The sequence below is a fragment of the Cryptomeria japonica genome, chromosome 3 (genome assembly GCF_030272615.1).
Source record: "Cryptomeria japonica chromosome 3, Sugi_1.0, whole genome shotgun sequence".
Classification (NCBI taxonomy): Eukaryota; Viridiplantae; Streptophyta; class Pinopsida; order Cupressales; family Cupressaceae; genus Cryptomeria; species Cryptomeria japonica.
The window spans coordinates 167,342,232-167,357,211 of record NC_081407.1 but is presented as its reverse complement, the minus strand read 5'-3'; the positions used below and the strand labels follow the sequence as shown (position 1 = coordinate 167,357,211).

Below are 14,980 nucleotides of genomic sequence, written 5' to 3'. Positions count from 1 at the left end.
AAGCACTCTCTCAAGCCCCTAAAAAATTTAGCTTGTTTGCTACCTAGATTGGTGCCTCATCCTGCTCCAGTCATTGCATATGATGCGACTAGCCACCATTTCGATTGACCATTGTTAGAAATTTTTCAATATGCCAATACATCATAGTTCCTTCATATGTAGCCAGTTTCCAGCGAAGTCTAACTACAAACTTGAAACTATTGCGGTTGCCAGGCATTCTTCAACAGAGAAAAGAATATGTATAATATCATGCATCAAAGCTATATGTTTTCCTAAAGTATCAACCTAGTCACACTGCACCTTTCTTGTTTATCTTCAGGCTCCTTGTTTTGCTTCATTTCAATAAAACATCAACAACTATGCTCTACCTTCACATTATTTGTTTTGTCTTTTGCGATTTTCTCATTATTGGTAGTATTCGGGTGAATTCTCACAAAGAAATGAGAAAATTGAAAATATTCAACACAATTGCCCTCATCACTTTGTTTACAAGCCATCAAAGAGATGATTAATTGTATTGCCTAATTTCATATGCTCCCCGCAACTTCCAAGTTAGTTTTCAACAAATCCCCTTTTCTCTCCCCTACCTCTTGCTTGTGCCTCAGCTGCATTGTTCCAATTGAATAGTCTCTTTCCTCAGCACCTTGGGCTCAAATTCACTACTCATTCCTTTATTTCCTTTTACATATAATGCAGGTGTTAAAAACAAAGCTTCAAAATGATTGACTTGGCATCCTGAAAACTAATGACAACAAGTTTCCACAATCTATTAATGCTGTTTTTTCTTGCTTCTGGATTCAATTATGTTATTGATTTGACATCCTGAAAACTGTCATGGATAATGAAGGATCAATCTCCTCAAAGTTTTATGGTGAACAAAAAATGGGGCAAACTTAAAGTAGGTTGCCAGTATAATAAATTATAGAAAATTCAATGTTCAGTAGTGTCATTGACAGCTCAAACATTGCTCCTTTGATTTAAATGATATCATACCACTAACACATATCGGTGCAGCATGCTTACTATTACTCCAGCTTTACTATTATATGCTAAAAGTTACAACACCATATATAAGAATAATGGATGCAGAGTCTTCCGAAAACTCCGGCCCCGCTACATCAGAAACAAACCAAAATAAGTGGCTGTATGCAAAGGAAAAGACAGACTTAGTTTTTCTATAATCATAAGAAATGCAAGAATTATGCTATAAGTAACTTAATAGGCAATGACACAAACATTATCATCTTACAATCTCCGATGCATTTAAAGACATAAAGACTGCATGATTTGAAATTGAACTCATACATAGAGTTGAAGTTAATGATGTAGAATTTATAGAACTTTTGTTATCGACTTTACAGTCAGGTCAGTAGAAGTGAGATAATAGTTATTTCAATCCTTTGCATTCTAAAAGCAACGAGTAATGGCATGCAGTTAACTTACAATACCTTCATGCAGATACCTTCATGCATCTGCTAATAAAAAGCATGAAAGGGTAGGAGGCTACAGAATCATGACATGCAGTCAACTGATAATAACAATCAAAACTGCACCCACTTTAGAGTCAACTGAATCCAATGCCGTTCTGTTCATTAATGGTGACAGATTTTGACCAGTTTAACAGAAAGGCTACTGAGCATACATGCTATTTTTGCAGCCATAGATTTAATTGTGAGTATGAAACAAAGCACTACATTTGCCAATTTTCTGTTCATTAATGGTAACAGATTTCGACCATTTTAACAGAAAGGCTACAGAGTATAGATGGCTATTTTTGTAACGATAGATTAGATTGAAAGAATGAAAAAGAGCACTACGTAAGCCCAATATTATCATAACAGGGGTTCTAGAATCGACTTCAATTTGCACAGAGTATTCTGTGCTTTGGCAATTGAAATATTAACCTTGTTCACCTTGGTGAAGCATCATAATCATCAATGCATTAGCATTAGCCTCTGAGTTAGTAGCCAAAACGAACCCGCTTTACTTCATGAATGCTCCTTTCAAGGGATCCAATCGCGTTTGAGTTCAATAGTTGCTGGTGCTTTCCGGAGAGGTAAATCCTTTCTACCCATAAGCTTCAAGAAACGGTCATGATATCTCAAAAGCACACATTTGTCTATTACGTTATGACCTTCATATGCCTCTTTGAGAAAAACTGTACTGTGGGCACCCTTATTGGTCAAATAAAAAATGCCATTGTGCCTAACAATAAGATGCAACAACCTGGAAGGAAGCTTATACTCGACATGAAATGCATCGAGTTTGTTGGCAGTTAATCTCTTTTCCAATGTCAAGCTCAGGACTTCGTGGAGCACAGCAACAAAACGCTTTTGAGATGCAGGAGTACTAACATCAACAGCCATAGGGAACGTATAAGGAGATGAAAAAGCCATGTTTTGCCATTTTGCCATCTCCTCAAGTTGTCTCAATCGGGGTTTAAAACCGTCAGGATAATTAATTTTAAATGCATAAGGGCCATCAAAATTACCGTCTTTAGGTATATAAGTTCTTCTGGTCAATGATAGTCCATTGGGATTTGCACCCAATTCTCTTGCGGTGACTGCTAGTAAGGGATCCCATTCCTCTAAAACCAGATGAGCAACCCCAAAAATCTCTTCCAACTTGAAAAATTGTGGGTATTTAGGAACTATAATTTCGGCAAAATCTTCGGGCAAACCCATTTCATGTTTAATTTGTTCTATCTTGAATAAAGGGATTCTTCTCTCGCTAGACATCATTAGCAACTTTCTGAGGTTTTTTACAAGTATCGGTTCCATGAGTTCCTTAACCATCGATTCATCCCTAAGAATAAATTTAGCATCATCTGTGAATTCTAAAAGAGGGGGCTTCCTGTTTCCTCCACTAACCTTGAAAATTTTGGGGTAGTTTTGAATGCAGGCCATGAAATTCCATTTTGCAATCAAACCCACTTCTTTCTCGAGGTCTCTGAGGAGGATGGACTCACCTCTTTGTTTGAGCAGGATGTCTTTGAGCTGAAGCACCAGCCTGGGCCTCTTCTGCAGGTCTATTGCATGGTCTAATTCATGTACTCTGTGATAAACTCTCTTCTTCGGTCTTTTGTTGGAGGAAACCCACATTTTCTGAATCAGGGAGAACCCAACATTCTCATAGCAAAATACTACATTCTTCAAAATAGTCTCCCTGCCCATTTCAGACCATTCTCTCAGTGCTGATCTCTGCATGTAGTTATCAATTTTACAGTGAGAATTTCGACATTAGGCGGAAAATCGAATAGAAAATAGATGTTAACCTCCAAAGTTTTGGAATCTCCAAGGATTTAGTTAACCCCTATTTCCAAAGAAGCGTAAAGTTGACACCCTGCAAATTTTAAAAATGCTCGAACACATGAAGACAATGTTTGTTCCTCTCGGACTCTTTCTCATGAAGGGGTGATCAATAGTTTTTAAATTTTTAGGGGTAATTTGTAAGGTAGGGTTGGAATTTTGTTCTATAGTTTAAGAACTTAAAAAATCTCTATCTTGCACCACTAAATTTTAGGTAAATTTTTTGAGGGAATATTTTTATTATTTATTAATGATATTGAGATGTATCATTGTGGTTTTTAAATGAACCATGGGATTTAAATTTTTTTATTATTAATTATTTTATGAAATTTGAGGATCATTTAATTGTAAAATGTTACTAGATTTTCTCAATATCAATTATTATAAAAAAAAGTAAGCAATTTTTTCTATAAGGCTTTAACCTTAATGTTTGATATGTGTTGTGTTCATGTTTTATACTTCTTATGTACATTCTACACCCTATCACATTTAGTAGGGTTCACAACATTACTAGGTCTTGGGGTTAGTGGCTCCTTAATATGAAGGTTTGGGGATAAAATCCTAAGTTGTTCTTAAGGTGGTCTTTTGGTTCAAGGATTTTAGACCCATTATATTATTATTGTAATTTAAAATTTCCTACAGTAATTGCTTATAAATACTTTCATGTGGATCAAGGAAAGCACGTGTGAGAAATATCTTCTCAACTCCAGTGCTCCTTGGGAATGTGTCCTCTGCCCTGGTAGCCTCGTCCCTATCTTTGAAAAAAAATTGGGACTTGAGGATGCCTAGAGAACTCTGATTTTGATATAGACCTACCAGTTGTAGTGACTCAAACTCGAGCTCTAATTTCGGTTCAGGCCTACTAGTTGCATCTATTGGTTAGGGACAACCATATATTTTCTATGCTTTTCTTATTTTAGAGTTGAAACTTGGAGCCCTTGGGCATTTTGTTATAATTATTATATAATATGTATGCATATTGATAATGAAAGTATTTGAATTTTGTTAGTTTGTCTATCAATTCTCATGTGAATTTTCAATTCAAGTCTAATGTTATGTATTAAACTTCTACAATGTCTATGATGAATGCTTTATTAATTTTATGATATGAATATTTGAAATTTCTCTATATTTTAAAAATTTCTCCATTTTTTAATAATCTTCCCCTACCATCCTCTAAAAAATGACCCAAAAGTACTCACGTATCAAAAGCATGTCCCGTCATCCACTATTTCCCCATCGTTGAAGCTTGGGGGAGCATAGATTAACTATGAACAATCAAGTTAATACACTAAGTTAACTTATTATTTTATCACTTTTTTTCCAAAAACAATTTTTAGGGTAAATAATCCTGCAATATTGTGAGTGTGCCATTATTTTGTATTTAAGAATGTGCTTGTATTACTTCTCATGCATTGGTTTATCAATATCATTCCCTCCATTTTGCATCAAAGATAGCATTTAGCTAGTTCTTTAAGAGTAAAGACATATTGGATATATGATAAAAATAAAATAATATATAACTTGAGTGGAAAATTTGTGTAGGTGAATCTTAGATATGAAGGAAAGTGATGAGCACTTCAAGTTTGGAGAGATAATTTTAATGTCCAAAAACCTTGAGTTATGGAAGCTTGAGGTAGAAGATCTTCTTGTGGATGTAGATCAATATGTTAAATTTGTTAGGGATCTCTTAGGTGTGACAACAAAAGACTAAATGAACATGTGGATCAAGAAAAGCATGTGTGAGAAATATCTTGGTAATTGCGATGCTCCTTGAGAACATGTCCTTTGCGTTGGTACCCCTTGTCCCTATCCATGTAATTTTTTGGAAACTTGAGGATGCCTAGAGAACTTGGATTTTGATATAGACCTACTAGTTGCAGTGATTCAAAATTGAGCTCCAATTTTGGTACAAACTTACCAATTGCATCTGTTGATTAGGGACAATCATATACTTTTTTATGTTTTTGTCATCTTAGAGTTGAAACTTGGAGCCTTTGGGCACTTTGTAATAATTAGTAAATAATATATATGTACATTGATAATGAAAGTATTTGAATTATGTAAAAAATTTTGTCAATTCTCAATTAAATCCTAATGTTATGTATTAAGCTTTTACAATGTCTATGATGAATGCAAGTTATCGATGTTATGATATGAATATTTAAAAAAATTGTATTTTTAAAAAATTTCAATACTTTTTACTAATCGCCCCTGCCATAATCTAAAAAATGGACCAAAAGTACCCCCATATCGGAAACACATCCAATCATCCACTATCGCCCCCATCCCTGAAACTTGTGTGAGAATAGATTAACTATGAACTTGATCGAGTTAATAACAATGGTTAACTTGTTATTTTTGTTTCTTTTCTCCAAAGGCATCTTTTAGGATAAATAATGTTATATTATTGTGAGTGTGTCATTGTTTTGCATTCAAGATTATGTTAGCATTATTTCAAATGCATTGATTTATCAATATTACTTTCTTTCATTTTGCATCAAAGATAGTGTTAAGCTAGTTCTTTGAGTGTAAAAGCATATTGAATCTATGATAAAAATAAAATAATATAGTACTTGAGTGGAAACTTTGTATAGGCGAATCTTGGACATGAAGGAAAATGATGAGCACTTCAAGTTCGAAGAAATAAATTTTAATATCCAGAAACTTTGAGTTATGGAAGCTTGAGTTAAAAGATCTTCTTGTGGAAATAGATCAATGGGTTAAATTATGTTAGGAAAGGAGCTCTTAGGTGTGACAAAAAAATACTAAATGAAGATTGATAGGAAGATGAGAAGTTTAATATAGTTGTGCCTTTGAAATTTGATATTGTGAATTTCTTGGGAGAAGCTAGCTAGAAAAAAGTTTTATGAGATAAAATAGTGTCATTATATCAAACAAAATCTCTAGTAAAAAATATTTGAAAGAAGCTATATTCTCTTATAAGAAATCATGGTAATTCTAAGACAAGACATTTGAATGCTTTCACCATTGTGGTAAGTCAACTAGCCTAAATTAATTTTTTATATTAAGTTAAGATAAGTATATTCATTGCCAAAATTTATGAGATAGTTGTATTTTGTTCATTAGTAGAACATCTAATTCAAAGTTTGAGAAGGATGTTGCATCCTTGTCATTAATATAAGAGGAAAAATCATGAGGACCTAATAAAGTATGGCTTGTTTGTGAGAGATTATTCCCAATAGAAAGATTTTTAAAATAAGTTAAGGGATATACAAACAAGGTCAAGAGGTAGATCTAAATACTTATGAATACCTGTGAAGAAATGGAATTGTGGTAAAATTCAGCATTATAAGGAGTAAATTTATTTTTTAAAAGGTTGTCAAAGGCACATGAAAATGCTCTTTCCACAAAAATAAATACCTACCTTGAAAAAAAGGGATGTGTACTTGACATCTTCAAGTAAAACAAAGACCTCCATTAAAGAAGTAACTATTGGAGTAATAAGGTTATTTACTTAATCAATTAAATCATCTCAATTTAATAATTAAGTCACCTTTTACTTTATTTTCACTTAAGCTAAACTTAGGCACGTTAATAATTAATTCATTATTAATTATTAATTAGCTCATCCTAGGGTTTTTACTTTTAGATTTTGATCTCCTTTTATAAGGATTGATCCATTTATAATTATTCATTATTGCATATACTTTTTTGCTTCAGCCTTTCAAAGCAACTTGTTTGTGTTTTAGTATCTCTTGTACGTGACAGGTTATTTGCATGTAGATGTTCACTACGTTCTGTGAGGTTGTATTTCACAACTTTAACATGGTATCAAAGCTTCATATTTGTTGCTTCATGTTCATCTTTTGAGGGATCTTGTCTTGAAAGTGAAATTTTTGTGCATTTTTAGTTATTTTTTACCTCACCATTGAGTCTGGAATGCTTGAATTAATCAAGATTGACCTTTGGTTTGTCAATTTTGGACTCACGATGTTAGATTTGCGAGGGTTCGAAGATTCAGGATTTTCTAGATCTAGGGGGTGCCTACAATTTCAGAGCATTTTGGGCCCAAACAAACCTCACCATTATGCTTAGAAGGCCTAAGAACCTAGAAATTGACTTTAAATTTGTCCAATTTGGCCTTTGTGACCTCTAAGGAATTTTTTTTTGTTTTTTTTAGTCGTACTAGGAACCCAACAAATAAAATAAAACTTTTATTTTTACTGCCTGAAGGCCGATGACAGGCTTAGCCACTAGTGGCCCCATGGGCTACATCCATGGATGCTTGGGTGGCCAACAAATCCATTAGCGGCTTTCCTCAACCATCAACCGCTAGCGGCCCCATGCTCAGTGTCATCGTCGTGCCACTTCCCTCCTCTGTCATGCCTCTCTTCCGTCGTCGGCCTACCACTGACCGAAGCACCAACAGTGCTCTGTCATCATGCCATCATTCCCAGCCTCTATGCCACCATCACTGGCCAGTCGCCAACAGAGCCACCCAGCCCCTATTTGAAGCCTTTTTTGAGCTACCTGGGCTTTTTTGTGATATCAAGAGCATACGATATTGAAATTGTGAAAACGAGATATCGTCAAAAAGATAATTCTGAGCATGATCCAGAGGTGGAGGTTATTTTTCCTAATTTTATTAATTTTGTTGTATTTAATGCCAATCAAAGTCAGAACTTGTTTTTTACACTTTTGGGGGCATATCTTTTGCATATGGACTTCATTTTTCGCAAATGAATAGGCATTGGAAAGGTGTTTGAATGCTATTTCCATATTTGCAGTTTATTTCATTAGAAAATTTACCAGGTATACAGAGAATATTCAAAAGGTTTTCTTTCTTTTTCACACTTTCCATCTTTCAAAATTGTACTAGGGTTTGGTTTTTTGTGTTGTGGGGGGGGGGGGGGGGTTCTTGCTTTCTATGCATATTCACATAAGAAATCAAAAACCTCTATCTTTAAACATATTTCAAAGCCATAAACATCATGGCAGACATCTCTTCATGTGACTGTCTTACTCCACACAATTATCATACTTGGAAGGCACATATGAGTAGACTTCTTGTGTCTAAGGGGTTACGGTCTTATTTGGATGAGAATTAGCCTCTATTGACACATCCCTTTAAGGTTATACAACACGAAAATAGAATGGTTGAGGCCATGGGTTTGATGTCTTTACATGTTATAGACATTCTTCTTTTTCACCTGGAGGGTTGCACAACTTCTCGGGCTAAGTTTCATGGTCTTTTTGGCACCATTAATTAGTTTAGAGCACTTCAAATTGAGGCAAAATTGACCACCTTGGCACCTAATTCTTTTCCATCTATTGAGGATTTATTGATGAAATCGAAATCGCTACGATCATTATTATAGGGTTGTGATAAGACCAAGACAAACATCAAGTGTATATACCTGATTCTATCTAAGCTTTGAGGTTCATTTTAGATATTCTCTTCTACCTTATATTCCACCATGGATGCTTTGTGTCCACTATTTACCATGCCTACATTTAAGGTTTTTAAAGTTGTATAATACAACCTCACAAAACCCAATGAACACCTCTATGCAAATAACCTGTCACACAAATGGAAGATTCACAAAATACAAAGATTGCTTTGAAAACCTAGAGCAAAAGAATGCAATAATGATAATAAGATTGGTTAAGGAATACAAAGGGATCAATCCTTATAAAAGGAGATCAAACCTAAAAGGTAAAACCCTAAAAGAAATTAATAATTAATAATAAATTAATTATTAATATTCCCAAGTTTAGCTTCCTAAATTTAGCTTAAGTGAAATAGAGAAAAGGTGACTTAATTATTAAATCAGTATGATTTAATTAATTAAGTAAACTAATACCTTTTACTCTAACACCCCCCTATAAGATGAAGTTAGGGATAATCTAAAAAACAACTAAGGACTAGATGCATAAAAGCCAAAATGGGTTCCGACAACAAGGCCTGATGAAGTACCCAAGTATAATGAAATCTCTGTAAAATGGAGAAAAAGGAGAAAACCCTGTGGGAACAAAACTCATCTCCAAGAAGAGATGAAAGGTCAAGTGAAGGATTAAGAAGCCTCCAAATAAGAATGTTCCAAAAGATAGGAATAAAAGATGAGCATGAAGAATCACTGAAGCATGAAGAAGTTGCAAACTATGTCATAGGATGACTGCTAAGATGCTGAAATAAGAACCTCCTCTGAAATAAAAGATGGTTAGGATCAAGAAGACATGAATCTGCATGAGTTCCCTCAAATAACATTACTCGAATTAGATGGCAAACAAAGGCAAACAACTGAATTCGAAGATACAGATGGCAAAAACACCAAAGTCTGAAGAGCTAATCAATCATAGATGGAAGGTTGCCTCCAAAAATAGGAATGAAAGAGTGTCCATATGGTAAATGATCCATCTCACTGAAATACATAAGTAACCAGCCACTACATCGGCCTATTACACAGGAACAAATATTGAATACATAGCTCACTCCAACGAACCAAGGAAGCATTAGAACCAACAACCAACATGAGAAACCCCCCCCCCCCCAAATAATGCTGACAAGGGAGAGGTGACAGGTACACTGAAACTGAATGCCAAGAAAAACTGCAAGACGAAGAACCAAGAACATCGAGAGTGCAACAGAAAGTACAAACACATATAAAGGCTAGTGTCATGGAAGGAACACTCACTTGACACACATCATGAGGCTAATGTCATGGAAGGAACACTCACATGACAAAGGTAGATGGCAAACAAAGGCAAACATCAAACCCCCCATGGCACTTTATAAAGGAGTGTGAGTACAATAAGGCACAAGGTGTGCAAGATCCCAAGCATGCAAGGTATAGTGGCACTTTATCTCAATGTGTTTGCAAAAAGAAAAATGCTTACAGTGAAGGCTCAAAATGTCAAAATTAGATACAAGACTAGAAATACATGAAGAACAGCTAAAAACAAGTCATCCTACGGAAACGAGAATTTTCCACGATGTCATATGTCCAATTAATTCACCAGAGTGTGAAAACACAAGAAAAAGGAATAAAATGAACTTGGAATTAAATCTGGAAAAAGTGCATGGATGAATGTGAAGAGCTCTGAAACACCATCCCAACGTCACTGGAATCGCGAAAATGAAGAAACTAGCGAAAAGTTATGAGCTCGAGACTAAAAACAACACCTCTGACTTCAAATAGTTGTAGAATACACTAGCATAAAAACTAGGTGATAAAACCCACATATCTGGAAAGTAGACGAAACCAGCTTTTCGATGATATCTCGTTTGCCAAAAAGCGATATCGTATGCCCAAGTTATGGCCAAAACAAACAAAAAAACCCTTTAAGGGCACAAAGAGGGCCAAAAAGGGCCATAAAGAGCTGACTGTACCGTTGATGTCAGCATGATGTCATGCTGACATCAACGCTGATGCAATGATATTATGTTGCAAAAGGTTGACTTTTTTTCTTTTTCTAATAAAAAAAAAATCTTTTAACAACATGCACCAACTTGAATTTTTTTTTTTTACAAAAAAAAATGAAAAACCCAGCAATCAAATTTTTTTTTTTTACTAGCTAGTTTTTTTTTTTTTTAATGTTTCTAATGAGGTGCACGTACAATCGTACGGATTTTTGTGCCTTGAAAAATGTTCCCATAAAAAATCATGCCCCAGATGCCTCTGTCACCGAAAATAGGCAAATTATATATCAAAATTCATGGAATCAACCTTATGAATCCAACTATGAGGTCCTTTTGGGCCCAAATTGCTCCAAAAAATAGGTGCCCCTGGATCACAGAAAAAAGCTAATTTTTCAAACCCTCACAAATCTGGCCCCATGAATCAAAAATTGACAAACAAAAGGTCAATCTTGACTATTTGACACGTGTTGGATTCAATGGTGAGGTCCAAATAAACCCAAGTTGCGTAGAAGACCTGTTATAGGTAGAATCTCCCAATCTGAAGAATAGGAAAGCCTCAAGTCTGAAGCTCTGATACCATGTTAAAGTTGTAGAATACAACCTCACAAAACCTAATGAACACCTGTATGCAAATAACCTGTCACAACAATGGAAGATTCTCAAAATACAAAGATTGCTTTGAAAACCTAGAGCAAAAGAACACAATAATGATAATCATATTAGTTAAGGAATACAAAGGGATCAATCCTTATAAAAGGAGATCAAACCTAAAAGATAAAACCCTAAAAGCAATTAATAATAAATTAATTATTAATATTCCTAAGTTTAGCTTCCTAAATTTAGCTTAAGTAAAATAGAGAAAAGGTGACTTGATTATTAAATCAATATGATTTAATTAATTAAGTAAAATAATACCTTTTACTCTAACAAAGGTATTTTGTGATCAATTGACATGAGAGAAATCCCACCTCACATAGTTGGATGCTCTCCTTGGATCAAAGAACCAAGTATTGGTAGATCAGCCATCTCAGGGGAAGTCGAAGTAGAAATAGAAGTCGAAGATAGATTCAACATGCAGTGAGAGTTCCTCCAGGCCACCACTGAAGTATACTTCTAAACCATAATCCAACCCTAAGCAGGGTAAATCTTCTAAGTCTACCGAGTCTTCCTCCAAGACTAAGAAGAAATTAGGTGAACCTTGCAATTTTTGTGGCAAGGAAGATCATCCAATTTCTAGGTGTTAGAAGTGATTAGAGGCTTTAAAGGAGGCCATGTAGCAACATCACATCACCGACTCACCTCAATCCCCTTCCCCACCCATATGGAAAGGTCATGCTCTTTCTGCATGATCATTGCCTCTAAGATCCACTTGGATCCTAGATTCTGGTGCTTCTCACCATGTGACATACACTCGGGATTTTGTCAACACACTTGCCCATTGTGGCACTTCATAGATTGCAGTTGGTGACTCTACACAACTTTTCATTATGGCTTCGGGTACTGTTTCATTGGATGGTGGTTGTCTTTAGGATGTTCTTGTTGTTCCTGATATTTCGACAAACCTCATTTTAGTCTATCATATTTTCTACCCTAGCACTAGTAGGACAGTTGAGTTCTCAGGTCACATGATGTGGTTATTCGAGACCTTCATGATCCTAATTTGGTTGTGGCTACTGGGAGTGTTGATCCTGCATCCCTCTATATACAAATTTGATGGCTTTGAGACGATAAATAGTACAGGTTTATCTCTTATAGCACATGCAAACATAGTGAGCAAACTTTGGCATGAGTGTTTTGGCCATGTCAATTATAGATATCTACAATAGATGATTACACAGACAGTAGTGATTGTGTTCCCACTAATTTCTTGTACTAGTGGTGTTTGTCGAGGTTGTGTACTTGGAAAACATCAATGAGATTCTTTTCCTATGGGTAGAGCTACACATGCTATGGAACCCTTGGAGTTGGTACATAGTGACCTCATATCATTTTCGACTCCTTTTTTAGGGGCTAGATATGTTCTCACATTTATTGATGACTTCTCCAAGTGTACATAGGTGTACTTTCTTAAGTACAAGTCTGATGTCTTTGATTCAATTCAAATCTTAAAGACATTTGTGGAGAAGTAGTCAAGACTTTCTATTAGGCAGATACGTATAGATAATGGGGGGAGTATGTGAATCGGGCCTTTAGAGATTTTTGCACAGAGCATGGTTTTAAGCATCAGTTTACAGTGCCTTTCACACCTCAGCAGAATGGTATCGTTGAGAGAAAGAACAAGACTTTACAAGAGATGGCCAATTGTATGATACATTCATGGTCTACATGGATTCTTCTTTTTGGGCTGAGGCGGTCAATTGTGTCACATATTCAGAATCAGATGCCTTGTAAGGCATTATGACATATGACTTCTGAGGAGGCTTGGAACCATGTCAAGCCCGATGTTTCTACATTCTGAGTATTTGGCAATGAGGCTTGGGCATTTATTCCTGATGCTCAGTGGAAAACCATGGAGAGGAAGATTCGACCACTCATATAACTATGAGGATGTTAAGGTGTATAGGTTGTTTGATCTTGATTCCAAAGAGGTCTTGTTTCAACAAGATGTCCAGTTTGATGAGTGATTTTCTCTAGTGGCTTCTCCATCACCATCTTCTCCCTCGCTACCTACTCCTCCCTCTTCATCTCTTGAGTATTGTTTATCTCTTGAGGATGATGTAGATGGTCTAACAAATCCACCTCATTGGCCTAAGTGGATCCTCTTTATTGTAGAGGCAACTAGATCTATGGCAAGTGGCCATTCAGATACTCATCGTACATGAGAACACACTTCAGGAGCTAGTCTCTTGAGTCATGCCATTTTGGATGATACTCAGAGGTTTTTAGAGGTGACAATCCACCCTAAGTGGGATAGGGCTATTAAGGAGGAGTATTCTTCTTTGATGAAGAATAATACTTAGAATCTTTGTCCTCTTCCTAAGGGAAGAAAGTAGGTTCAGTGCAAGTGGGTGTACCATACCAAGTTTGTTGTAGATGGTTTGATAGATAAGAACAAAGCATGTCTTGTTGCAAAGGGGTTTTCTCAGGTTGAGGGTATTGATTACTTCAAGACCTTTTCTCCTGTCACCAAGATGAATTCCATTCACTTTGTACTATCTCTAGCAGCTTCACAGGGATGGCCAGTTTTTCAAATGGATGTGAAGAGTGTTTTCTTGCATGGAGACCTACACGAGGAGATCTATATGGAGAAACCGTAGGGTTTTGTGTAAGAGACTTCTTTGGTTTGTAGACTTCGACGTTCATTATATGGTCTCAAACAAGCCCCTTGAGCTTGGTATGAGAAGATGGACTCTTTTTTTTCTCCTCTCACTTCACACTTTGTCATTTTGATCCCGTAGTTTACATTCAACATCTAGAGGGTGATATTTTGACCCTTGTGATATATGTTGATATTCTTATACTTACAAGTAGCTCATCCTTTATGATTCAAAGTGTTCAGAGAGCTTTGATGGAGCAGTTTGAGATGACAAATCTCGGTCTTTTGCACTATTTTCTTGGTCTACGGGTTATTTAGTCTTCGGGTGGTATTTTCATATATCAGCAAAAGTATTCTCTTGACATGCTCTAGAGGTTTGGCATGCTTGATTGCAAGCCTACTCCCACACCATTTTAGTTGGGTGTTGTTTTGTCTTCCACTTTCTTTACTCCTTTTGTAGACTCTACTTTATACAGGTAGTTGGTTGACAGTTTGTTGTACCTGACACATTTGTGTCATGATCTTTCCTTTGCAGTTGGCCTTGTCTCTAGGTTCTCACATGATACACATGAGAGCCATTGGAAAGCTGCCAAACATATCTTGAGGTACATTCATGGCAACTACATGGTATGACATTCACTACACATTAGGGGCTCCTCACATTGTTGGCTTCACTGGCTAAGATTGGGCTGGTGATGTCGATGATCAGAAGTCTACTTCTAGCTTTCTTTTTTTCCTTGGTTTTGGTCCTATCACATGGTCTTGCAAGAAGCAATCCAATATTGCATTATCATCTATAGAGGTTGAGTATAGAGCAGTGGTGTTAGCCAGTCAGGAGGTTTTATGGCATCGATAATTGATGACAAAGCTTGGGTTTCCTCCTGCTAGTGCCACACTTCTTTGGTGTGACAATCAAAGTGTTATACACATTTCTCGCAATCCAGTGGAGCATCAATAGATGAAGCACATTGATATCCACATGCACTTCATCAGGAAGTTGATTCGGGATGGTTCACTCCTCTTGGAGTATAT

General features: G+C 36.0%; 1 protein-coding gene across 1 annotated transcript; it reads right to left on the bottom strand.

Moving 5' to 3' along the window:
* Positions 1–1,308: 1,308 nt before the first annotated feature.
* On the bottom strand, positions 1,309–3,388 carry LOC131048322 (protein WHAT'S THIS FACTOR 1 homolog, chloroplastic). The gene has a single exon (XM_057982236.2). It carries the CDS (start codon positions 3,204–3,206, stop codon positions 2,004–2,006), a length of 1,203 nt encoding a protein of 400 aa, XP_057838219.1. The 5' UTR covers positions 3,207–3,388; the 3' UTR covers positions 1,309–2,003.
* Between the last annotated feature and the right edge of the window lie 11,592 nt (positions 3,389–14,980).